The following is a 26,801-nucleotide window of genomic DNA, read 5'->3' as shown; positions in this document are numbered from 1 at the left end:
AATAAAGCATTCTCACATACCTTGACAGAAAGTATTATTCCGCTTTTCAATTTGGCCTTCCATTCCCGATAGAAAGTCTGGCCATGCCATGATGACATCTGATGGTTTTTGACAGGTCCTTCCTAGATCATAGATCTCTGCCGCTCCTAGAGCCCTTTCCCAAACAGTAAGATAGGTGATCTCTCCAATGAAAGACTCAAGGTGTGTGAAGCCTCCTCCTAGGGTGTCTTGGTCTTGACCCAGGATCAACGTTCCACCACCTGTAACACAGTCAATGGTTACATAATTACACCCTTTGCGACACTCTATAACTAAAGTACCCCCTCTCTTTATGTATTGCCTATTAATTTTGTTAATTAAATTAGGCTTGCAATTATATACAAATAATACATTTTCTTTGTATATAATAAAAATTTATGCACTACTGTAATTCTTCGAGTTTCACTGTCAAAGCGCTCCAAGTGAGAACTACCATTTCTGAATAATAAGACAATCCTACCAAAAAATATGAAGTTTAATAGATTATTTTTCCCGGCGATGATGTATCATGGGCAAAACGGTAACCAATATTACATCAATAATAATTTCATACTTAAACACGTGATGTGTGTTACTCATGTGGATATGTTTTATTATAAATCTCGTACCTCAACCTATCTAAATGGTAAAAGATAAGACAGGCACTAAAAGAACTAGCCTTTCCACACATCAATTCTCTTAATAAATGTTCGCTTATGATTTGACTAATTTCTTTATCCCACTGTAGCAGTTGCTGTATAATGAAAATTAGATAGGATTTAATCATTGATGTACACGAATATAAGCATGAATGGAGCGTTTCATTACCTGGTATAGACATGCCATTTGAAAGCCCTGTACCATTAGCCTGTTGAACACCATCTTTGTACATTGTATAGGTTCCTCCATTGGAATCCCAAGTGGCCACTATGTGGTGCCATCTCCCATCATTTGCTGTGATGTCACTCACTATGGTTTCTTCGTTTACCTTTAGGACGAATCTACACATTGAAAGACAAAAGAAATTCAAAGGAAAGATGCAGAATTTGACTTAGTGCTCCGATACTGCTAGAAGACCACTCCTGTGCCCCGTTTCACAAAACTTGTCATCAGTGAAAAATGACAGCTTTTGTTATAAGCTACTGAAATCCTTGCTTTTGATTGGTTATCAGCAGAGTTGTCACTGATTTTTGTCATTTGTCATTGAAGAAAGGCTTTGTGAAACGGGTCCCCGTTCTGCACTTATTAAGAGGCATCAGTTGATATTCATTATACTAGAGTTCTATGTGACATTAAAAAAGATCATGAAAAATTGATAGTTTCAGCAAGTAAGATTTAGGTTTGGAGATCATGGCATCAGTAAACACTGATATTTAGCATCCTCTCTAAAAACAATATTAAAAACACCTTGAAAGATGTAACCTTGATCCCCTTCTTCTGAATACTTTGATAACAAAATAATTTCCTTGGTCTATGACAATGATACATGATTTCCTGTCTTCAATAGGGTTTTTCAAGCATGTAAATTATGTACTTCTGCAACAAACATCCATTGTAAAACTCAAAACATAAACATTGCTGTCTACTACCTTACCCGCTATAGTCTGTGACAGTCAAAGCATTATCACTTGAATCACTGACAGCGTAGGAGAAAACAGTGCCAGAGTTGCCTGTGTTATCAGTTAACATCCAAAACGAGATGGTCACAGCTGTGAGCGTTGGAAAATCACGTTCCAGTACGACAAAATCATCTATACCGCCTCTATCAAACACCATGTTGAAATCCCAAGTCATCTCTGGAAAACATAGAAAATGTTTTTGATTTGATTTTGATTAACTCATGGGTTGGGTGGCCATTTACAACTAATAGCTGTTTTTCAAAGGGGTCCAAGCCAAACAATAAAAAGAAACACGTGAACAAAAGAATTAAGGTGATATAACATTGGTATCTTTCATTAGGAAACTGTGGAAAGGGATGCTCCCTGGGATCCTCAATCTTGAACTAAAACTGTATGGTGATATCAATGGTAATGAAATTGGTAAAAGTACCACTAATAGATCTGACTTACTATGACTCACGTACAGGGAAAATGTGAAAATGTCAGTTTGGGGTCTTTGGCGATTGTGTATATATCTTTATATGGGATGCAATAATAGAAAGTAATTTTTAAGCTAGGAAAGGTTTGTGTGTTTTAGTTAATGTAAATACATTGTTTCCAATTCTGATTGGCATGCGCATGTAGAACAAACACTGTGGTATATGCCATAATGAATCTTTTGCTTGACAAGACACTTTACTTATAATGAATTATTTATATAATGGTATCCCGAATGACGCCAAAAATAAAAGCATACTTTAATGCAAAATGGATGTTGTCTTGCAGAAAAATGCGTTTGTGAATACAACCCTAATTGTTATAGGTCTCATGGAATCTAAAGAAACGCTTACAGAGGTGCTGTACAGAGGGAAGAATGCATACCTTCTTCACATACTACACCTGTATAACCAGGCATGCATACACATTGGATACCAGCGATGAGATCTTTACAGGTCGCTCCATTAAGGCAGGGAGTCGTTGCACATTCATCTATGTTGATTTCACAGAGGGTCCCAGAGAATCCAACAAGACACTCACATCTGCACAGGAAAATGAATATGATTAAAGGGTATGATACCCGGTAAAATAAATCAATTAACATGCATGTAATCCATAAACCACAATTGACATATGATTAGAGTTGTGATACATAGAGTGATCAATAACTTCAGTATAAAGTTGAATGATGTAATAATGACGAATTAGGACTTTTGTTAGCATCTCCTAAAAAAACTGAAACAGGCTTAACACTTGTAGATGTCAATCAATTTACTGTACCACTACTGTTGCTTTTTCTTAACTTACATGTCAAGAGAGAGAGAGAGAGAGAGAGAAGGGGAATGATGATGAAAAAAGAGAGGATTTTGTGAATGAATAAATTGTCATGTACCTAGGGATTGTCTATCTCAACTCAAGAACTGCAGTGCATACAGAAACAGAACTACCCACCGAAATTCATTGACCATGTCTTTACATGTGGCATTGTTATCACACGGGTAGGAGAGACACTCATCAACCTCCATCTCACAAAGGTCTCCAAGGTAACCAGATGGACAGGTGCATTGGAAACCCCCGATGAAGTCTGTACAAGTACCAAAGTTGTAGCAAGGATCTAGGGCACAGTCATCAACATCTTCCTCACAGTTTCTCCCTGAAATAGAGCAATGAAAATCTATAAGCTATGCCGGAAACTAAGGCTGTCAGAATTATGTTACAATAGTGACTACAGGATGAATAATTGGCCTAATTCTCGAGATACAAATTAAGATTCGAATTTGCAGTAAGATCTAAACAAAGACAAATATACAGACCATTACAAAAACACACATTAAGCTACTTGAAAATATACTTGGAATCTGAAATGCATATTAATCGCATCCAATAATCTTTAAATACGTCAAAAATGAATTATAGGAAGTAAAAGGAGAGAAAGCAACATAGCGAAATATCCTCAGAGGATATGGCATTACTAGATGAATCACAATTATCGTGTAATAATAGTTTAACTTGGCTAAGGAGGACACACACAGACAGTGTCTACATATAAACCATTCTGATGTAAGTAAATGAATCCAACCTGTATATCCATCAGGACAGACGCATTCGTAATACTGTGGTCCATCAATACAAGTCGCTCCATTATGACACGGATTAGTCCTGCATTCGTCTACATCCTCTGAACAGTATCTACCTGTATGGAGTGAATCAAGAAGATAGTATCTTCAATTATTAGCGATTATAACACTCTTTCTTTAATCATACTAGTTTCTTTAATCATACTAGGGATTGAAAGGAATATTATAGTAGTAATAATATTTAAAGTGTAACATTTTTCATGGTGTTTAGCAATTTTAAAACGTATTATCACCAATATGTTGAACATACAAAATGAACGACTTTGCTAATATCATGTGAATGTAACTAAACAGTAGATTTCAGAAAGACCATACAAAAATGCTTAGGGCTTTTGTGTTACATAAAACTTCCTAGAATTAAAATAACAATTGAATTCTAGGCCAATCCGACTAAAAATACCAAACATAAGTCTTCTTTCATCGTCATAAAATATTTGTGTAAATCTTGAGAACCTAAAGACATTCTTCAACTCTTTTTCATCAACCACATGTGTCACCAATAATTATGTCAGATTGAGTTTTCAAAAATTGATGAACAGAACTAACAGAATGGAATGAAGAACTCACCAGTAAATCCTCTTGGACAATGGCACATATAACCATCTATGAGGTCACGGCAGGAACCATTGTTCATACACATTGCTGTTTCACATTCATTGATATCCGTCTCACATCGTGGTCCTGTTGAGAATTAATAACAAAAATACTCTTATGTTTATTTTATATGATATGGTTCATCATGTAAGGAAAGATATGCATAGGTTTGTTTTATCCGACTGCTAAGAAAGCATGTTTATGCTTTCAAAGCAAGCAACTTACTGATGGCTTTAAGTCCTCTGTAACGGACTTTAAAAGCTCTTCTTCTGTTACTTTCATGATATTGGGCAGTATATCAAATAAGTTAATGTAGGCTTACAATTTACATGCAGGGGAGAATCTAGTTTTTGTGAAAAAAGGCAGCATCCAAATCATCTTTACGATGAATCAAAGTTCATCTTCAACTGTGCTTTGTGAATCTACGTCAGGCGACCCCATTACGAACCTCGTGCCCCTTTCCTCCATTTATACAAATATAAATTGTATTCATTATTTTGTATTTATTTGATGATAAGAAGGAATTATCTTTTGAATAAAAACAACACCAGGCAGCCATGCGAAATCGTGTGGCTAATCACTTGGCTTGAGAAAGTCCACAAGAGTTGACAAAAGCTTGCCCACAAAATTCAAGGTTGGTAGCAGCTTCAAAAATAACATTATACGACTATCCCCAACCAATAAACATTGTCTGTATCAACATTTCTTTGTTTCTCTAACCCGCTCCCTTTCTGATGAGACCTTGCTTAATTTCCTGAAATCCATTTAATCCACGTATATGCATGTATGCATACCAGTGTAACCAGCAGGGCAGGTGCATATGTAACCCCCGGGTGAAGACTCACAAGATCCTCCATTACGACAGGGTGATGAGAAGCATTCACTGAATGGTAGAGATCTCAAAGACATCATGCGTCCAGCTGGACTTCGCTCATTGGCGGAATCTTAGTAGGATAGGAGAGGATTATCTTACGTTCATTAATCCATACACAAACATACATGAAATATCCAATGATCCCTAGTCTGATTTTGGCAGAAGATTGGGCCTCGCCCACAGATCAATGTTAGAATGTTGTCATCTATATAATATATAGCAGGATGAATCATTAGAATGATAAAGATTGACTTAAATCCTTACTATTGATTTCATTGCACTACAAGCTTACCATCCAAAGAATCTGACAGATTGACACAAAGGAATGCTCACAATAAATTGCTCAGTCCGCATTAATCAAAAGGAGTGTTAATGAATATGAATTCACCAAAAAAAAAAAAGAATACATACGGCGTTCACTAAATATACATTTTTTTTAAAACACCGCTGCTATTTATCAAAAGATCGCTTCTGGTCAATTAACAATTGTACCTATCGCAGTAAGAAATTTTGAGATAGAGGAGAGACAATAATTGATTGGCTGGATGCAATCTTTTGTTTAAAAAAAAAGCAAATAAAGGTTTTACGTTTTTCTACATTTCCCAGTATCTTTAGGCTACTTTAATGATAGAAATGATAGATAGATAGATAGAAATGGTTTTTATTAAAAAGATCATCGCAGCCAATGGCTGAATTGCGATCCATTTCACAAGGTTATATACAATACAATTGCAATTCAAATTGAAATAACACAAAATATGACATAAATCAATAATCAAACATATAGACATTTCATAAAAATTCATTGATCAGATTCAAATTTTTGTTAAAAAAAGAAAGCGATAGGGAGAGGTGTAGGAGGTGTAGGAGAGGGAGAGTTGGAGTGATGACAAAGAGAGAGAAGGAGAGAAAGACAGAGAAAGACAGAGAAGGGGGACGGGGGAGAAAGACGGAAAGAGATAGGGAGGGAGAGAAGGAGAGAGAGAGAGAGTTGAAGAAAGGGAGAGACAGACAAAGGGTACCTTATCATTACAGATGAGGGGAGATGGCAAGAAATATTCAGTAATGCAGAAAATTGAGATAAAAACTATCAAAATTCATTCACATAGTTCAATCATGGACTGTGAAATTTTAAAAATATTGGTATTACATTTTATTCAAAAGATTTGTAAAGTAAGGAAGAGAGCTGCACTGGAAGCGTTTTGTTTTACATTGGTATTGTTTAAACTTTGATTGAGATCTTAGAGAATAAGTGCTTTGTTGTCTAAGAGGTAAACATTCTTTAAATTGTGGGTGTTTGACAAGAGCATTTGCAAAGTCTATACATAACTGCTTACGTCTTGCTTCTAATGAACATAGATTGCACGTTTCCAATGCTGCTTCATAATTTTCATACTGACGTCCTAAAATGATTTTGCAAGCTCTTTTCTGAATACGTTCCAAAATATATACATGAGTTTTTGTTAAATTACCATTAAAAACCGGTACCCCATAATCTAAAATCGAGCGAATGTATCCTTTATATATAAGTAAAAGGTCATCTTTTATCAAGTTTAACTTACTCCTGCAGTATGTGATTGTGATAGAGCCAGGATTAGAGAGAGGATAATCTTCAGGACATAGTAGACAGTAGCTGGATCGTTGGCTTATCTTGAATGTACCCGCCGGACAGGGCAGGCAGGGCGTCAAGCCGTTGACTGAGGTTTTACCGCGAGGGCAGTAAGCTGAGAGGGAAGCATCGTATTCATCAATTGTTTTTAACAGACAGAAATGACTAGTCAATGAACGTGTTGTCAATGAAACTAAATATTTGACATGCAATAATTACTGTTATTTAGTCGAAGTATAGATTTTGTTTTCTTGCATTATTTTCACGATAAATAATCTTAGACATCAAAAGGAAAATAACCTGCAGGCTAGGGAAGTATGTTTAAGAATTGCATACAAAATAAAAAATCCTATGTCATTGGAGAGTATTGGCATGTCTCGCACTACATATCTATGATCTTTACTAATTGACCAAAAGCACACTAATTGAGATTGAAAAACAAATGACGACAGTATTGTAAATAAAAACCATCATAAAATATTCACAAAGTCATCCTTAGAAAAAGCTTTCATAAACACATTGATCTATTCTTGATGATACCTTTGCAATCTGAGAGTTTCCTTGCACCATGCGAGGGAGTGTGTCGTCTTCTCGGACATTCAACACACTGAGTACTACCCCTATTCGGTTGGTATGTGTTCAATTGACATAGCTCACACAGCTCTAAACCAGACGATGATTTACTGCCAGGCTCACAATAAGCTGTTGAATAAATTAATTTAACAAGTAGTATCAACGCTTGAAACTTGAATCTTGAACGTTCATGGCGATAACTTTCAATGGAAGTATGTATGTGACGGTCAAACTGAACCATTGGGAAAAGACACCGTTATGCCCATTGCATATAAAGACTTGACTTCCTTGACTACGTCCATCACGTCTGTCAATACAATTAGCATAATATGCGCCCGTAATTTAAAGCAATATCTGCACTGTTCGTCTTGAACGAATTCACTTTCACATGTAATGACACATAATCACACCTAAAAATATCAAAGCTTCTGGATGTCGAAGTCAGACCCTTTGCTCAACCACTCATAAGAGCATATATTTTTGTCTAGACTGTGCAAATATCTTAAACATACCAGAAGATGAAATGGCTTGATTTCGTTACATCATGTGGCTGTGTCTTCAAAATAGAAATAAGTCGAACATAACAATTTTCGAATGTACTGCAAATACAAATGCTTGAAATAATGATTTATAATCTTATTCAGACAAGGGACGGAAATCATTTGATTCCATACCGATTCCCCAGTCAGAATATTGGGTGACTTATTTCATTATTTCTTTATCATTGGATATGAAAAAAATACCAAATGTGGCATTAATAATGTGGCATTTCAATATCATTCATGAAATCTCTTAAACATATACAACTCACTCAACGTTAAATATCCTCCATTCTAATACCTCACCCACCTTTGCAGTCTGCCAGTGATGTGGACTTTGTGTTGAATGTAGACGTTCCATTTGGACAATGCAAGCATGACAACTGTCCAATCTGATTCTGGTAAGTACCGATATCACAATACTCACAGGCTGATGTAACGATATCGAAGTATGTTCCAGGGATGCATTGCACTGACAAAGAGAAGAGGAAATACGTTTTCTTTGTTTAGTAATATTTATCTTGTGTGTAACATTTTCCTTATGTACTGATATTCGTGTAAATTATTATTCAGGTATGGTTTGTTATAAAATTTTCCTGTCGCTCTGAACATAATGATATTGTAATTAATCACGCCAGGATGATTGAAATATACTTCGTAGGAAACCTGCTTCTTTCTTCCTTCTGTTCACATCTGATTAGCTTTTGCCAACGGACCCGAAAAGTGTTCAAAGGGCCCACTTTTGAGAAGAAAACAAAATCAATATGTTTTTGGTGCCTTTCATTTTGAATTTGGGCCAACGCCAGGAAGCCCAGGATGCATACAAAAAGCCTACAAAGGAAACATTTTAAACAATATACGTATCGAAAAAGATGGTATTTACTAGTTGATCTTTAATATCCTAGGCATCATATCATTTTGTGTTTGTTTCAATACATACCGCATTTAGCGCCTTCACCTTCACCGCGTCTAACCGCACCGGCTGAACAAACCGGTTGAATATCCTCCCGATAGACGGTTATCCGATTGACCTGAAATGTTCTCTCGCTACTCCTGTTAGAATTGGTCACAATGGTCCCATTATCAAAATTAGACTGTATTTGCGTTGGAACCGAAGCGGCAACTTCTACAACCATTTGATAAGTTTGATCTGTCGGACTGGTTAATGCTGCTGTCTCGTTGGGACTCGCAGATGCTGTAACCAGGCGATAAGAATATGAAAAGAGGAGCTTTATACTTTTAAGAACTGCCGAGTGTAGAGATGAAAGAATTTTTGAAAAGGGCTTGATAATCTGCGGCAACATATAGATGATTTGAAAAAGTTACTGTAGATATTATATCACTCTTACTAATAACTTTCTAATTACAACAACCACAGTAGCAGTAATGGACTTTATTGGATAACTTGTTTAGCACAAGGGTAATCTGCGACAAGGTCCATATTATAAACTACAAACAATACATTGTCAGACACAAACTGTTACAAATGAAAGCGTGAACAAAAATGCAGAAGAGGAACCTTACATAATGGCGAGAACAAATAAAAAAAACCTTCTTTATCTAGTGTTTGGAAATTCAAAAGTACTTAGTTTCATCTTTAAATGATTCAAAGGTTGGAGCATCTATATCGTTACAATTCTGTCTTAAAGCTAAATGCCAACAAATACTCTAAAATTCTCAAATAAATATCTCGTTTTATTTTAGGAAAAAATTAACTTTTGAATGCATAGACGTTTGTAAACAATATTATTACGGGTTTTTCTTCTATGTTTTATACAAAAATATAGAAAACAATAATACAGTATACAGATTCGAATGTTTCCATTATTTTTTGCAACATTTTAGAAAGTTTTATTCCTATTTCATATACAGGATAAGAGAAACAAAGAGACATCTGGAAAAAGACAAAACCGAATCACGACTCACCATTAACAACGATGTTGACGAAGAGATTAGGAGACTGTAAGATATTGAGTCTATGAGCAGTGACGCTGACCTCACCAGCGCCTTGAAGAGCCAGACGTGAATCTGCACCTGGGCTTGTTTGCTGGAGACTAGATGGTGCACCACGTAAGAACGGTATAGGATCTAAATAATAAACATGAAAGTATGTGACAATGTCTATGTAGGCTTCTTACAACGGAAACATGGTGTTTATTATACAGGAAACCGTGTTGTTGCAAACACAATCATTTTGATTTTAAGTGAAGCATATCCCCGAACCAAATATGATCGGGAATGTAAAAAAGAAGATAAAATATAACTTAAACGTGTACTACGTTATTTCAAATTCTCTCATGTCAAATGAAAACCGACTTAAACATTATTGTATATATTCCAGTGTGTGGTATTTGCATTTTTGTTTTAATAAATAAGGGTGTAAATAAGTATCCGATATTCCAAAGCCCTGCATATTTATGACCGACCAACTATGGCAGGTATTACAGATGATAATTTAGAGCGCCAGGAACGTCATGACGTGACGGACATGTGCGCAATAAAATAAAACACCATTATTATTAGTAGTAGTTGTAGAATTTGTGAAGATATTGTGACGATATATATAACCTACCTCTGTCTTCGCAGTTAGCCTTTACACTTGAAAGCTCACATTGTACATTCTCTCCGCAGTAATTACGAATCTGCAGAGGGAAAAAAGGACAGAAAATATCTACATTTTGCGTTATAGGCAAATGATACATTTATTATAACATTAGGATTCTTTGTTTTATTTTCAGATCTTTTGGATAACAACATATAGCCTTCGTTAACTACACTTGGCTGCACCATTAAGCATATATTATCTTTCAGCTACAGTGCTTGATATATCGCTTCAAGAAACGTCTGACCCTTTTTAGCCATACTGAAGTACTAACTTCAATATAATTAATACTATACTGTTTTACTGTTTTACTGTTTCGGTGGCAGCACCAATAAAGCCTTTGGCTTTCCTAGCTGTCTCCATATTCATATGACATGTTGGTTGTTGTTGTATTTTATTGTAAATGTTCCTCTTTAATGTGTCCGCTTTGTTTTGTATTTCATAATGTTGTTATGATGTTTTTTAATGAAGAATGAAATAACGATCAATTACAATAGCAAGAACGGAATTGATGATATATTTTTACCGGTTCCTCGAGGTTGGTCGCCAATATTCTCTCTATGTTAAGCTCGGTTTTATCATTATAAAACATAAATTGTCTTTCAGTTACAGACAGTGCTCGATAAATCACTTCAAGAAACGTCTGACTTTTTAGCCATACTGAAGTTCTAACAAGAACAGAATTCGGAAATAATATCGCTAGTGATATTCGTTTGTATTTGTATATTCACAATGTGTGGTCAACTAGCGATATTATTTTCGAGAATACACCCGCTATGAGTAATATATTTAGCATTAAGAACATAGTGTATGATATGTTTTACCGGTTCCTCGAGGTTGGTCGCCAATATTCTCTCGATGTTCCGAGCAAACACAGTGTCGCAATCAGACGTCTCGTAGAGAAAGGTCATGGGTTGAAGAACATTCTTAGCATGATGGGTCTCTGGAAATTATGATTAGAATTAAGGGAAAAGATATTGAAGAGGAAAAGATAAAGTGATCGTGTTAATTCGTTAATTCAATACATCTATATATACTACTCATTCCGGACCTTATCGGTCGTGTCCGTAAATGACAATTGATTTTATGTTAAAAATTGTCTCATGAATCTGAGAGATTCATCTTCCAAGTGAAGAATATATGTCTATCACCGAATTAGGCCTATATATACATTTCATGTCTTGGAAACCTTATTCTAAACATGAACGGAGAACGGTCATGACTGATGATTCTCTACTATTTCCTAAAATATCTGTCAGTCGCTATTGAGTGCGAATGGTTGTTACAGATGATGATGTTAAAGTAAGATCCGTCCCTATAGGAGTACACAATCAACATTTACTCATATCTTTAAAAAAAAAAACACATACACGCACGCATGCGCACGCACACTCACCCACTCACCCTCATTTGGCTACACCCACACCCACATGTAAATGTAGCAATTTTTATATCTACCTGAACAGTCGTCCCATGGTACTTTGCCATCAGGGTACCAAGTACCGTTGAGGGCACAGAAGTATAGCTTCCGGGGTCGTGTAGACATAGCATAGCCAGGTCCACAGGTCACTGAGCAGTTCATTCCCTGAGTGGTGTGGAAGCAGATCGCAGATCCACCTACTGGGTCACGTGGCTTCTGACACAAATTTTCTAAGAACACAATTATAAGAAAACATGATTTTATGTAAGAAAATAAGAAAGACAGACGTTTCTGGAGTACAATGCGTATCCTCTGTTTGCGAGACAAGTGACAAATAATTAAAATAAATGAGTCATACTGCTCCTTTCAGAGCGGCATAGAGTCTAGTATACTCTGATAGTTCGTCTTCAAGAAAAACAGATAATGATGAGGGCAGTGATGGAGGCAGTGGTGGTGTTGATTGTAATCGATGATGATAGTCCGAAGTCGCCGTGGTTGTGCTCATGAGAATGATGAAGATCATAACGATAATAGTGATGACATTGATGATAGTAGTAATCATGCTAATAAAACAAACTGATATAGAGCATAATCTCTCTATACGCTTAAAAAGGTAAACTACAACCAAACAAATACAATGTTAGCTTACAAAATACTCAAAATGGAATTCTACATTGTGGATGGCATTACAAACAAAAATCGAACAAAATGATTTATCCCTAAGCTTAACCATGACCGATGGTGCTAGTTTTAATGACGTGTAAAATTAAAAGCTAATGTTTTTCAGTATCAACATATCATCCACATAATCGGATAAGAGGTTGTAGAGAAATATTTACTCACGTTGTACATCAACATACATTACACATGAACGAGTGTTTCCGGCTGCATCCGTCGCTAGATACTCCACAAGCGTGGTACCCAATAGGAATACGCTGCCAGGGTCATGTGACCTTATCACTGTGATGTCACCACCAGAGTTGTCTGAAAACAAGGGTTCTTCCCAGGTTACTCTATGTTCTCTTTGTGATGTAATGAAGGTACTAGGTGAACGACATCGCCGGATTGATGGGGGCTCTCGATCTAGCAAATTGAAGAAGAAAAACAAAATCAAGTGAAAAAACGTTAATGGTATAAAGAATTATCACCAGTGCTAAGGTAAACAAGTCTTTTGAAGACATTTGGTTAATTGCCTCTGAAATGATTTTTATTAATTGGTGCAAAGAGTGTTTTTTTAATTCTCTTTCCAACTGAGTCGAAATCTGATGAATTAGAATTCAGGTCCTACCTTAAGCAGTGCTTGTATTGGCACTTGGGAATATAAAATTATATTACTTTATAAAACGGTATGCCAATATTTCCTTACCCTCAACAGTCACACTAAAGACACACTGCGCGATGTTTCCCGCCTGGTCAGTTGCGCTGTATGTGATATTCCATTGACCAAGAGGGAATGTCCAGGGCGGGTGTACATTGGGAATAGCACGTAGGAGCGGCATCTCTCCGGAGTTGTCTGTAGGTCTTGGTATGTCCCACTCGAGGACTACTCGATCCTGGTGCGGTGACGTCACCGTCGAGATGGCTGTTGGACACTCTAAAGAAGGTGCTATGTAATCTGGATAGGTTGCAAAAAACACAGGCAATTTTTGGATATATGTGGTTTATTTATTTACCACTCATGGGTTGGATTGCCCTTGTCAGCTGATAGCTGTTTACAACAGGGGTCCATAAAATTATCATTCTACTTCCAAGCAACTAAGTTGAAAATTAGGGCACGTTTATCGAAGAGCTACATGACAATGAATGTCTGTTCGAGTTGAAGTTCTATGACTGTATTTAAGTGAATTTATAAAGTTTAGGGCGACCATAAAATTAAAAAAACAAAAGAGAGCTACTATGAAGTGGTTGATACTATTGCTGATACAATTTGATAATCATAATGTTTTGTAATAAGTATAAAGACTTAGAGTGAGCAGGAGAGATATAAAGGTACTAAAAGAGCTGTCAAAAGTTGTATGGTAAAAGTGGCGCTAATTTTTATGTCGGTGTGTTTGTATATATATATATTTTTGTTAAAGTGTTCTTTGCCTGTTCATTGAAAGGATACGTCTACTCACCCATACACGCCTGACTTGGATCAAACTTATTGTTCCAGCTCCCATTAGCCATACATTCTTTCTTCCTAGGCCCTCTCCGGTAGAAGCCTTGAGTGCATGCAATCTTACATATATTTCCATAGTCTTGTCGCTGTGTACTGCAGTGAGATGGAGTCATGAACCCATGGGGGATAGGTGGCAACGTCGGGCACTGAATGGCTGAAATGAATTTACACCATGATTGCTACTGTCAAAACTCTTTTGTATCTTCCGTTACGAAATCTTAAGCATAAGTATACAGAGGAAGAAGGAGATATCATTTTATTAAGGGAGTAAAAGCCTCCAAGATAGAGAGAAAGGGAGGGGAGTCAGAGTTGACAGAGAGTTAGAGAATGGAATGTGAGTATTGACGAGAAAGAGAAAGAAAGAGAGACGGATAGACAGAGACTGACAGACTGACAAAAAAAGAGACGGACAAAAACAGAGATTTACACAAGGGCTTTTCTAGTCTGATTTGATCCTATAAATTGTCTGTTTCAAGGACGCCAATATTCCAAACAGATTTCTTACAATTTCAGACTTATCATCAGGTCTTGGAATCCCAGGACCCTGTTTCATAAAAATTGTTATCATTATAGCAAGCAGGCGCGTACATAGGGGGGGGGGGGGGGTTAAACCCCCCCTTTTGGTATTTTTATGTGTGTAAACCCCCCATAACCCCCTAACCCCCCCCCCCCCCTTTGGTTTTTTTTTTTTTTAATTATTAAAAAAATATATTCTCATGGCTGACCTAAAAAAGATGACCTTACCTCCCCCCAACGGAGCAAAATGGCAAACTTTCAAATTTCAAAAAAAAATGGTTTCCTCTTACCCCCCCCCCCCCCCCCCCCCCCCCCCCCCCCGCTTATTCACCGGTCGGCTGAGCCGTTGCGATTTTTTGGGGACCAAAAAAAAAAGTGTCCTCTTCCCCCCCCCCCGCCCCGCTTATCAAGCGGTTAGCTGAGTCGTTGCGAAATTTTCGGCCCGATTTATAAATGTTAAACCCCCCCCCCCCCCTTGAAAAAATCCTGCGTACGCGCCTGATAGCAAGATAAACAAATTGTTATAAGCTACTGATATCCTTACAGTTGATTGGCAAAGAGCAGATTCATCATAGATCTCTGGCACATGTTTCGATGACAAGTTTTATGAAACAGGGTCTAGTTTTTAGGATTGCGTTAGATATTATTTATGGGGTATTCTTACATCTGCAGTGTACGGGTAGTCCATCCCAATGGGCGATAGGTAGACAGCGTCTTGAGTGTGATCCTATGAGCTTAAAACCTGTATCACACGTAGCAGCACACACTGTACCAAACGCATAATCATCAGAGGTACATTGAAGGGATCCATTCAGAGGGGCAGTCAATACCTCACAGGTCTTTACTGTAATGAACATTAAAGGTAATACAAAGTTTTGGTATGGGGTCATGAATTTGGTTCAAATAAACATATTGGAAGCATATGCGATCCTACAATATTCAGTGATCGTTATCGCGGTTGAAATCGAGTCTAAAGTTATGAAATTGTAAATAATACACTCTTTATTTTGTATAGCTCCCTCTTCAGGTCAAAATATTAATTAAGCTATAAAACAATGTTTCTTGACTAAAATCGACCGATTAGGAATTCCCGTTTGGAAATTATATATCACAACTACATATTCTGAGATTTTCATGGTCGCAGCTACCATGACACGGCCGTAGGCGCTATTTGAAATTTATCCAAGTTTACCGGGAGCACCGGTAAATTTTTATATTAATTTTTTCATGAAATCAAAAGTGTTTCAGAAGCTAAATTTTCTAGTGCTTATAATACACCCACAGGGGCATCTAAATATATCAAAATTGTAAAGAATCACTATCCATCCAATTTTCAAAATTTCCCAAAACTTGTATTACCTTTAAGGGGAAAAACAACTTATACCAATAAAGATTAAGAGGCTCTAGGGAGAGATATAAACTATTACGAATTGTAAAGTCTGTGCTGTCCGTGTATCTAGCAGTGTAGAGAATTACTACCATTCACTATTATAAAAAACAGAAACATTGTACATCAGCACGAAAAAGAAGTGCATCTGTATACAAAACTAAAGAATAATCGCAGAATCGTAAACAAGTCGCTACAGCAGTCAAATGTTTGGGGCAATCCCCAGGGGCAATCCCCTCCTCTAGATAAAACTGGTGTGTGCCGACCTGGTTGGAATTCTTTATCACCTGATTAACTGTTACATAAGACAGATACAATCATTATAAGATGCATTACAGAATATTCAACGCTTACGAAAATTACACATGAAAATGTCAAAGAGCTTTTATATTTTTTAACTATACGCCTGACATAATTAATATATGATTGATAGATATACCTCGACAATCAAAACCTTCTCCAGACCATGTTCCATTTGAGAAGCAGAGTCGGATACTGCTACCCGTCACTTCATATCCGCGGTTACATCGGATCGCACAGGCTCCATTCACTACGTTGCTACACTCGACGAACTCACCACTCTCTGGTCTTTGTAGTAGAGGACAGTGGATAACTAGGAGAGCAAAGAAACAGTATTAAACATTTTTAAAAAAATCTATAATTGACAAATGGTTACAAAAAGATGGGAAAATGTTTGCATTGCCAATTTTTTTCCCCCCATAGGTCAGAACCTTTTTTTTAGTTCAAGTGTACCAATCCCCGAAACATGTTTTGCACTTCATGTAAGGGGTTCCATGTCGCTATACTGTTTGCAAAATATAAGCTTAAAATATTACTCCTACAAAGAGATATTGCAGGATAATAATAGTAAATCGTTTTTATAATAATACGGTAGTGTAAACTTATAGAGCGCACACACCGTCGAGGGACGCTCATGGCGCTAGCTCAGCAACAGTTCTCTTTTATAGTACAAGTAAAGTAAATGTTTATTTGATAATTGAGTTATACTATCAGAAGCTAAAAAAACAATTTTACACCCTTTAGTCCTGGTAAAACGGGGAAAAAGGGGGTGTGGGGGGGGGGGGGGTTTACCTTTGCACCTGTGTGTAGCTATATCCCATCTGTATCCATCCTTACATACACACATGTTAGGACTAGTGTTGTTAAAAGGGCTCACATGGTTTTGATCAGGGCATGGTAAACATGTGTTGATCCCGCCGGGTAAAGCGTCTCGTTTGTAGCTTCCGATTGGACAAGCTGGAATAGGAGGGAAATCAGGCCAAGTTTGTTATACAAAGAAACATTTGTCAATGAATTTCTTCGAGATAGAAACAAAATAATGTGGTATATTCCCTCTTATTTTTTCTCTTTTAAAATTGAATTATGAAATTGACACTCTTAAAAACAACTTTCTTTCACTTTCAATCTTCAATATGCTTAACTTCCATAACATTCATGACATTATAATGACTGATTCTTTGTTTATATGGATATATATTTATTATTTCCTTTCCAATTCTATTTGTTGTGATATTGGTTGACAGGATTGACATGCGATATTGAACAATCGATAAAGGCAATACGATGAAACATTTCATCATGGGTTTTTAATAACAAAAACCATTTGTTTACCCAGGAAACCCTCATCGGCAACGAAACTGTTTTTCATGAGGGGCTTGCATTTAGTATTACTCCACTAGCTAGACAATTGCCAATTACCCATTTGCACCTGGGTAGCTGGGTAGAGAGTGGCAAATGTGGATTGATATCTTGCCAAAGGATGCTCAGGATTCGAACCCTCGACCCTTAAATTGAGAATCAAGTGAGTGAACCACTATGTCACTACACCTCCACCAGTTTCAATTACCAGTCATTCCGATAGCGTGAAGTCTATATATCCCACTGCTGCCACCATGCTAGAGAAGGAGAATTTAAACCTTATAAGCACAACTAGAAAATGAAGCACATATTGTGCCCAAATCCAGTAGCAAATCCAGACAAAAGAGGACATGAATAATTTTGATAATCAATTTTTCTAATTCTTACAGTAATTTTTTTGGTCATGTTATCCCCACATCAACACCCTGTGGAGGGTTCATTCCCGTTTCATGTAATACTTTAAACTTACGGGTGCATTTTCCTCGAAGTCCACTGCCGTAGAAGCCAGCAGGGCATACACAGTCATAGGATCCTGTATGGGTACCACACCTACACGATGCCATCGCATCACAGCAGTGATTCTCACCTAGACATCGAGATGAACATTTCTCTGGCGTCTCCTCAATAAACTCACCCATCCGTAGATCTGCGGAATAAGCGTGTGATGTATTGATAGACTAGGATACTTCATTTAATAATGTTATAAAAAAATAACGAAAATGATAATAATAAAAATGATAATAATAATAATAATAATAATAATGATACCAAATATATTAATAATGATGATCAATAATAACTATAATAATTAGCAATTACAAGAAGAAGAAGAAGAAGTGGAAGTAGAATTGGATTTATATAACACCTTTTCCAGAGAGTACAAGGTGCTGATGTCCCTTAATCTAAAGACAAATTAAGAAGTGTAGAGGTACGTTTTTAAATGTGTTTTCTTCCTTTTAAGAAGTCTAGCAACTATAATAAATTGGCATGAATACATTACGAAAATGGTTTATCACCCGAAATAATACTTACTGTACTTTCAGGCAGGCATTGGGAAAGCCTCCTTGCCCCCAAAAGAATTTGTTTGAATGAGAAGGTGTGCATAAATTGCATATACATTGTACATAAAAAAAAAGTCTTCTGATCTCAATGTTTCCAGTATAACTAGAAGAATATCACAGACAAGAAGGACGTTGGGCTGACCTTTGAAAAGGTTGCTACACCTGTTATCCAAATAACTTACATTGTATGACCTCGATCATAGAGCTACCATCAGAGTTTATCCACATATATCTGATAGCAATGACAGGTAAAATCTATTTATGTATCTGACATTGTAAATTATCACCGTTTTCTGTGACACAACTCTTTTTCTGGCAGATAGCATTCGCTACCATATGCCTTTCACATTTATCTGAAATATATTTGTCAACAATTTATAAGGTTCTTTCGCCTATTTACCTGCACTCCTTTCAAACTAATAGGCAAAAGTAATTTAAAAAATGAAAAGAAGAAAAAGGGAGAAGAAGAGGAAGAAGGAGACGAAAAAGCAAAAGAGGAAGAGGAAGAAGAAAAAATGAAAAGAAGAAAATGAGAAGAAGAGGAGGAAGGAGACGAAGAAGAGGAAGAGGAAGAAGAATATTACATTTCCTCAAGATCGAGATATAAAAAGAGGAAGAGCAACAACAGCACCGACATCAATAACGCAAATCTAATGTGTGTATCATAGCATGACGTAACATTGAGCAAAAGTATGAAATAATTTTAGAATAGATTTATTTGGTTAAATAATCCAACTCGTCTACAAGCTTGAATTTGGAAAATCTTCAATGCATCACTCCTGTCATATTGGTATACATCACCTTCATGAAGTGCCCGTCGTGCTAAAGCTTCGAACTCTGCAAAGCTGTCGAGAATATAGCAGTGTTCATCTTTCTTCTCTGAGGCCATCTGAAGCAGTTCTGGGATGTAGCCGTCCCTGATCCCGAATGAGAACACCTCCACACCATCATCCTTAAGACTGACTGCCACGGGTACAGGGTTAGGTCCGTTGGATAGACCGTCTGTTAGTAGAAACACGGCCTGGGTCGAGTTGGCACGCGCCCCCTGCAGCACTTTCTGGCAAAAGGTGCATAAGAATAAACTCTTTACAGAATAAATGGTAAAGGTGTACGGGGCAGCTACGGAGTACGGAAAGTGGGTAGGGTGGGGGGGGGGGGGCATTCAACCCACTATACCCTTCAACAATCGAATAGAAATAACCGCCACGTCTGATTAAAGTACATGTATATATTCATTCATGAGTACACTGATTTTGTTCCTCTCATTGATAAAAAAAAGGCCTCTGTTGATCCCTTTTCAGGTGATATGTTTAGAAATGTGTAACATCTTATATCCGTCTAGATCCGTCTATCCTGACTGATTGGAGAAGGCTTAGGGGTGGTGTGGCGCGTGTCAGAACAGGGGATAAGGCAAGGGAACCTTACGTTTTTCAATAAGCAAATTAATTTTCTCAGCTCATCCAATTTACCTTCATGGGGAAAAAGACCTTACATTTTTGGAGTGAAAGACAATAGAGGTTATCAATTATCATATAGAGAGCTGCACATATAATTCTAATGCGCTCCCACCAGTCTCCATCGCCACTATATAAGGAAACAATGCAATGTAATTCGAATCATTTCAAGATGTTAAAAAAGGACATATGAAGCAAACGTTTTGGACACATTATACAACTTTCCTATTTACATGTATTAACAGTTGACTTTGTATTATGTTATGGGTTATAATCGTCTTGAGGTAACTTGCTATATCAAAATATAATTTTTTCTTCTTCTAGAAATGTCGCACTGGGAAATGCTTATCTAAACGTCACCAATGCTTCTACCTGCTCTTACAGGAAAACCACAAAACTAGGGAAGGAAGTTTAAAAAGTCCAATCAGCACGTGCTTTGAGGACAACTAGAAACGGGAAGGATATATGACAACTTAAAGATAAAGTTGAGTTCTGGTCATGCGATTACATTGTGAAAGAAACAGTGTGGAATCGATCAGAAAAGGTTGATTATTTTATATAGCATATAACTAAATTGGTGTGTACTGCAAAGTTCTGGAGTCATCAAATGATACGAAATTTGGCCCAGTCTTGGTTAAGGTAACAAGCACTGTACACAGAAAAAATATGTAGGACTACACGAACATGTGGAGAAAAATGAGGCCCACATTTTTAAGCTGTTAGTGTTACATGTCATATTTATAATATGAAGGCATTTGAAGATCTATGCTTTTCAGTGAAATTTTTTTCTCTGATGTTCTTCCACACTTGCATAATTACAAGGAAAAAGCTCATGATTTTTTTCACCTCTCCCCGGAACTCAACCTAATTTCTTTTTAAAGCGAAATGCATAATGAAAATTATCACTATAATGTAGGAAATGCAATAATAGCTTTAAAGTCATACTTCACATCAAAGTCTAAACCCTTAAAAACTGAGCGACAGTAGATATATTTCATTTCATATTATCCCATTAAATCCACTGTTTTGCCTCCGATACTCAACTTCTGAAATTTTCCTTAGGACCTCCCCGGCCCCACCTAGCTCCCCCCAACGAGAAACTTCAAAGTTATCAAAAAATGATCGGTATTTTGAAATTTCACCATAAATCAAGAGAAATATGATAATCTGCTAGTACGAGGCCTAGACAATATGAATTATATAAGCCCCAGAGCTATTTCATGTTCTCACCACATGGCACATTGTCAGTTAATTTGCAATGGTTGTTTGCATAAAAAATACATTGCACGTTGGTCTAGGAAGGGAAATGGATCTTTAAATATGGGTTATCACTTTGATCAACCTACAATCTTCATAATAAGTCAACACAAACCCACTTCAGCGGATGAACGGGGGAGGAGGTCCATGGCCCCCTTGTGCCTCCTGGCTACGCCTTTGAATACATATTTTAAAAGTGCTGTGCATGACAATGGGTGTAGTCACGAAAGGTGTTAATTTACCTTCTGTCTGAATCTCCATTCCAACCACTGCATGATACAGATCACGTGACCGATCAATGTGCTAACAGTGTACTCAGGTCTTGTCTACCGTGAAGTCATATGAGTGAACACTTCCGATGGCATTGACGTGTATTTAGAGGTAATGTCTGGCATACAAGCTGTGAACACTTCAATCAGGATAATAATCAACACCTGAATCTCACCTCTACCGCGATCAACTAGTGATCGAATCGATTAAACACACGAAAACTCTTAGTCTGACAAGTATATTTCCTCGGTCACTAACTTTCAATCTTAATCATTTGTTTAAATAGCCTACTCCATCCGTCTTAGAAATATGTCTTTTGTTCATTGGTTGGTCAAATGCTCTTCATGTGATTATTGATCATTTTATCTGCAGAGAAATTCCTTCGAGTTTTATTATTTTCTCGAAATGTATACAAAGTCGTGTAGATTCGGTATTTCTGGATCTTTGCAACAACAAAAAAAGATTTAGACGCATAAATATTTTCAGGGGCACGCGCGTCCTTCTATTGCCCTTGACGATGTGAACAGGGGCGACGAAATATCGGGTGTGTGTTTGTTTAAGGGTGGGGGGCCGGGAACGGAAACTGAAAGAGGGGGCTGACCCCTTTTCATTTTTCCACTAGCGGATCTGGAATTATGTGGCTAGGAATGAGATGCATACAAGTTTCAAGAGCTGACAAGCTAAAGAGGAAAAATGAAAAACGAAGAAGAAAAAAAAAACGGGGAAAAAATACAAAAAAGCAAACAAATGAACAAGTACGGAAAAAAAAACATAGAAAAGGTTATCATATTTGACCAGGCCCACACCCGCATATTCTCCACATTTGAGTAAAGGTATACTGCCTTTCCTCAACAACTGCTTTCAAATTTTCCATTAGTGTCTATGCAGATTGGGGGAGGGCGTGGTGGTGATCAGCCCCGCGGCCCCTAATGTCGCCGCCCTTATGTCTGGATATACTGTAACACTCTGTAAAAAGCTCTTGTAAACAGAATGTTCTTTTCACACCTGTTTCAAGTGTTTTCACCCCTAATACTGAGAGGAAGTAATATAAACACATCCTCCATGTGTGCTACAGGTGAAAGTGGTATGGGGGTCCGGAATAGAAGCAGGTATTTATTATTTTACTCTCTGAGACGTGTTATGATTTACTACGCACAAGTCGATCTCTTGGTTGCTTTCCGTTGAAATATAGTTTAATAATATCCATTCTGTTCTTTGAATTCCTAGCTTGTAAAGCCATTTTCTGTAGGGTTCATGATTATATCAATCCATACGGGATTAAGAGTTATCTATTAAAACAGACACAGCAATCTAGTGTTTGATAATTGTACACTGTCAATGGTATTGCTATCAATGATTATTCGAAAAATCACAAGGCCTATGCAGGATGGTTATTTATAATCTTGTGAAAATAGAAATCCCTCAATGTAATCTATGAAATGGTGATAAGAACAAAATCAGTTGTTGCAACTAGACAACTAGTTTTAACGTGAAAAATGTATTTAAATAAAGAAGGAGAAGAAGAAGAAGAAGAAGAAGAGGAAAAAACCGAACGTGCCACTAAAATTGGGCCAATGTTTTCAACCTAATGGCATTATAACACTTTTCACACTGTGCTAGGCCATGTGTGCAAGACAGCAGCTCACATTATGCTGCAAGATAAACTAGGAATAGTTTGGTTTGAGAAAGCGACCAAAGAAATCCAGCCGTGATTTCCCTCTCAAAACACCGGAATATTATCCGCAAAGACCGCATTGTTATTCTTTGCAGGTTGATTGCTTGTTTAATGCCCTGTAATTACGAAAAGACCGTTTCCCTTTCAGATCCAGAGTGCCGAGTACATTGCCAAACTCACTATATAGCCGAGTTCCCCAATTTTACGAGCAATATATTGGGTACACTTGACAAAAGGTATGCTCTGAAAAAAAGTTGGCTTCTAATATCCATAAACATGATGGCAAAAAGTGCCTTAACCACAAACGTTTTACACGATTTCTTGTATCAAGCGACTATCGAACGATGTCATAGATATGTTTTCCTTCCTATATATGAACAGATTTCATGAATGTGAACATTGCATAAACGTAATAAGAAAGTCGCGACATGAGTGAAATATTCAAAAAAGGGAAAAAAACCGTCTGTTTAGAGCGAGAAAAGCATACTTAATTGTTAATATGTTTAAGCCCTTCTTGTTCTCAACTGCAATTGAACAATGGTGTGTTCTGTACCATGCATAGTATAGAGTCCTTCTAATTAATTGCAGACTGCTCTGCATGTGGTACCTGATATATAGATGAACTTAGAACCCATATGACCAATTAAAGTCTCAACATTTTATTTCAAAAAGAGGTTTTCTAATCAAAGTGGAGGAAATCGTATTAGATTGAATTGCGAAAACATAAAGAGAGAACACAGATATATTTTAAAGGTCAAAATGCAGAAGTGATTTGTGTAAATTTCTCGATGTTAAAGATACTGAATCCAATGACCGGGGTAATAGTATATTTGTAAAGCGCTTAGAGACATTGTATTAAGCGCTATATAAAAGCTAAATATTATTATTATTATTATTATGTCCCTTTTGCAGCTAACATCGAATTCCGTAGAACTTTACAGGAATTATGAATATGCCATGTATTTCCTTTCTGTAAAATTCAAACATTAGCAGTGTCCTAGTATTCAAATTATGCAAGGAAACCCGTTATCCTCTAGACTTCACTGTCAGACACTACTGATTGACTAACTGACATCTTTTTTTCGTTGGTAATAACATACATAATTGACATACATAAAATGAGCTGTAACAGGTACATGAGCACTTGTCTACATCAATAACCCACTACTTGTAATGGCCAAAATTAAACTGATTGAATCTTTGTGCAGCACGAAACGTACGACCATGGTTTAAGTTGATTATTCCGTCTAGACTATTAAATCATCCTCTATACCATTTACTTTCAGGTCACCAGGAAATCTATATGACGTAATCTCCCTTCCTTGGAAGATACTTAAACTGCACATGCAATTATGTTCGTGAACATATTACACGGTTGTAGGTATTACTGCCAAAAAAAGACAAGACATGAAATTGCTCTATTGGGTGGCTTTAACTGGACCTTAATAGTTATAATGGAGAGGTTTAGCCTTTCATTGATGACCCCACATTATTACCTGAAATCGATATATACGCCGTTCGTGATATTTATTGTAGAAATAAATGCCAAAAACTAACCGTTTTCGCGCTTGGTTTAATCTGTATTAAATGTAATGCTACACAACGTTGAACAAAACTCTCAATGTACAAATGTCAAGGAAATATATATTCTTCGAATGCTAATACCGACATTCTCTCCCTTCCCAATTAGACTCTACGCGAGTTTAAGTAAATTATAGAGGCCAACTGTTCATCTTATTTTTTTTTTTATCTTTATTGAAAATTAAATGGATGGTAATTAAGGCTACAATTCCATAGTGCACCAGTATAACATAATTGAAGACTGTAATTCTATCTTCCAATTTTTATCTTTTAATTTGGAGTTCTTCTCTACATGAATATATAATGTCTACGTCTGTAGTGAAACTTCAAAAGGATGATTCATGAGGTTTAACAAAAAGCATATTAAATTTTGTTTTAATATCATGAATATCTCTAAACCATTCAATACGTACCTTGGCAAGCTCGAAAGCTCCTTTTGTGTACGTTCCTCCACCGACGTATGTAATCTTGGGAAGGTCTTCATTCAAGAGAGCACATTTATGATGATGTTTACCTGCGATGCTATTATCAAGCTGGTTAACGTTCAACTCAACTCGATGTTTGGATGAGAAAGTGATTATAGCTACTCGTGTCGCATCGGGTGCTACCGTAAAGTCCGCCAAAAGTTTCTTCACAAATTTGAGTTCATTGAAGAAATTCTCGATCCCGACACTGGCCGAGCTGTCGACGAGAAAGACCAACTCGACTTGGCCATTGCTGACACGACGGAGTTTCTCTACTTGTTTCTTGAGAAGATACCCGAGGACATCTATTTTAGTAGCAGACGATGTATCCATGGGAACGTCTGCGTTCCTCCAGAGCGCCTCATAAAGCTCATGATGAGATTGTTCCAGGTCGATATCGAGGTAGGATAAGGATTGGATGAGAGGGAGAGGCAACGGATCGTCGGCGGGACGGGGCTGGCTGACTAAGCCATCAGCTTGAGGGTAATCCGCAAATTCCAGCTGGCGATGTTCATCTGGAAAAGAGATATTTATTCCTGAAGCGAGAAGCAGCTTTAAGTCTGGAGCTCTTGCCGGGAGTCCTCTCACAAAAGACAATGAGAAACACAAGAAAGGTAGCAATACACTGATGAGATAATAATACCTTGCCATCGTTACGACTAAACGCGTTCAAACTATGAATAAAACAATGATTTCATCCTCAAAACAGCATTATCCTCCATCCTGCCAGCAGCAATAAATCCTCGAATATAGTATGCATTCCGTATTCATGTTTATATCATACAAAAGCTGCTGTCTAGCACAGATAATGATCAAATCACCGCATTCAACAGCAAGAACATGATATAGATCAACAAAGAGGGTTCATTGGGAGTGATATACGGAGAGCGACAAATCACAGCCAGACTCCGGAAAGGTTACGTTTATTCTAACAGCACTGTAGGTAGTCGCATGCAGAGAGCCCTTCCTCTGGTGTGGGATGGTTTAGGGCAGGCAGACGGTATAAGAACACCTGTCTGGAGCTATAACGGGGTGTGTGGAATCGTAGGTCCACTGCGAAACAGGGGCTAGGGGGATTAGCAGTTATCAAAAGTAAAAACATGTTAGCGGTTGTCCGCAAACAGTAGCCTGCAAACGATAGCCCTTGATCATTCATTGTTCTCAAGAAAATTCAATTTGGGTTCTTTACTGTCAATTAATCATTAACATTTCCGTGGAAAACAAAAACATAGTCGACTTCTACATTCAAACAATTTTACTTTGTTTTTGTTTCATTTGTTACACTTTCTTGTCATCATCTTAATTATGGAGAAAACGATGCACCGAAGAAAACCATAAGTATGGATGAAATAAA

At 37.1% G+C, this 26,801-nt stretch overlaps 1 protein-coding gene across 1 annotated transcript in view; it reads right to left on the bottom strand.

Annotated features, from left to right (window-relative positions):
• The window catches only part of LOC115928596 (sushi, von Willebrand factor type A, EGF and pentraxin domain-containing protein 1-like), a 37,045-nt gene extending 10,591 nt beyond the window's left edge, over positions 1 to 26,454 (bottom strand). The window contains exons 1-25 of the mRNA XM_030996006.1: positions 25,397 to 26,454; positions 19,548 to 19,803; positions 18,155 to 18,331; positions 17,119 to 17,283; positions 16,466 to 16,639; positions 15,304 to 15,483; positions 14,080 to 14,277; positions 13,329 to 13,577; positions 12,806 to 13,045; positions 12,001 to 12,192; positions 11,367 to 11,485; positions 10,513 to 10,582; positions 9,867 to 10,028; positions 8,881 to 9,135; positions 8,251 to 8,412; positions 7,369 to 7,530; positions 6,782 to 6,943; positions 5,140 to 5,289; positions 4,319 to 4,432; positions 3,694 to 3,807; positions 3,066 to 3,267; positions 2,499 to 2,656; positions 1,613 to 1,814; positions 847 to 1,019; positions 21 to 260 (exon numbers count right to left, since the gene is read on the bottom strand). Coding sequence (XP_030851866.1) covers positions 21 to 260; positions 847 to 1,019; positions 1,613 to 1,814; positions 2,499 to 2,656; positions 3,066 to 3,267; positions 3,694 to 3,807; positions 4,319 to 4,432; positions 5,140 to 5,289; positions 6,782 to 6,943; positions 7,369 to 7,530; positions 8,251 to 8,412; positions 8,881 to 9,135; positions 9,867 to 10,028; positions 10,513 to 10,582; positions 11,367 to 11,485; positions 12,001 to 12,192; positions 12,806 to 13,045; positions 13,329 to 13,577; positions 14,080 to 14,277; positions 15,304 to 15,483; positions 16,466 to 16,639; positions 17,119 to 17,283; positions 18,155 to 18,331; positions 19,548 to 19,803; positions 25,397 to 26,098 — 4,978 coding nt within the window. The 5' untranslated portion in view covers positions 26,099 to 26,454. The remainder of the gene's footprint in view (positions 1 to 20; positions 261 to 846; positions 1,020 to 1,612; positions 1,815 to 2,498; positions 2,657 to 3,065; positions 3,268 to 3,693; positions 3,808 to 4,318; positions 4,433 to 5,139; positions 5,290 to 6,781; positions 6,944 to 7,368; positions 7,531 to 8,250; positions 8,413 to 8,880; positions 9,136 to 9,866; positions 10,029 to 10,512; positions 10,583 to 11,366; positions 11,486 to 12,000; positions 12,193 to 12,805; positions 13,046 to 13,328; positions 13,578 to 14,079; positions 14,278 to 15,303; positions 15,484 to 16,465; positions 16,640 to 17,118; positions 17,284 to 18,154; positions 18,332 to 19,547; positions 19,804 to 25,396) is intronic.
• Between the last annotated feature and the right edge of the window lie 347 nt (positions 26,455 to 26,801).

Source organism: Strongylocentrotus purpuratus, unplaced genomic scaffold (assembly GCF_000002235.5).
Source record: "Strongylocentrotus purpuratus isolate Spur 01 unplaced genomic scaffold, Spur_5.0 spur5_scaffold_3, whole genome shotgun sequence".
Taxonomy (NCBI): domain Eukaryota; kingdom Metazoa; phylum Echinodermata; class Echinoidea; order Camarodonta; family Strongylocentrotidae; genus Strongylocentrotus; species Strongylocentrotus purpuratus.
The sequence above is the reverse complement of the archived record's forward strand: the minus strand, read 5'-3'. Positions and strand labels throughout refer to the sequence as shown.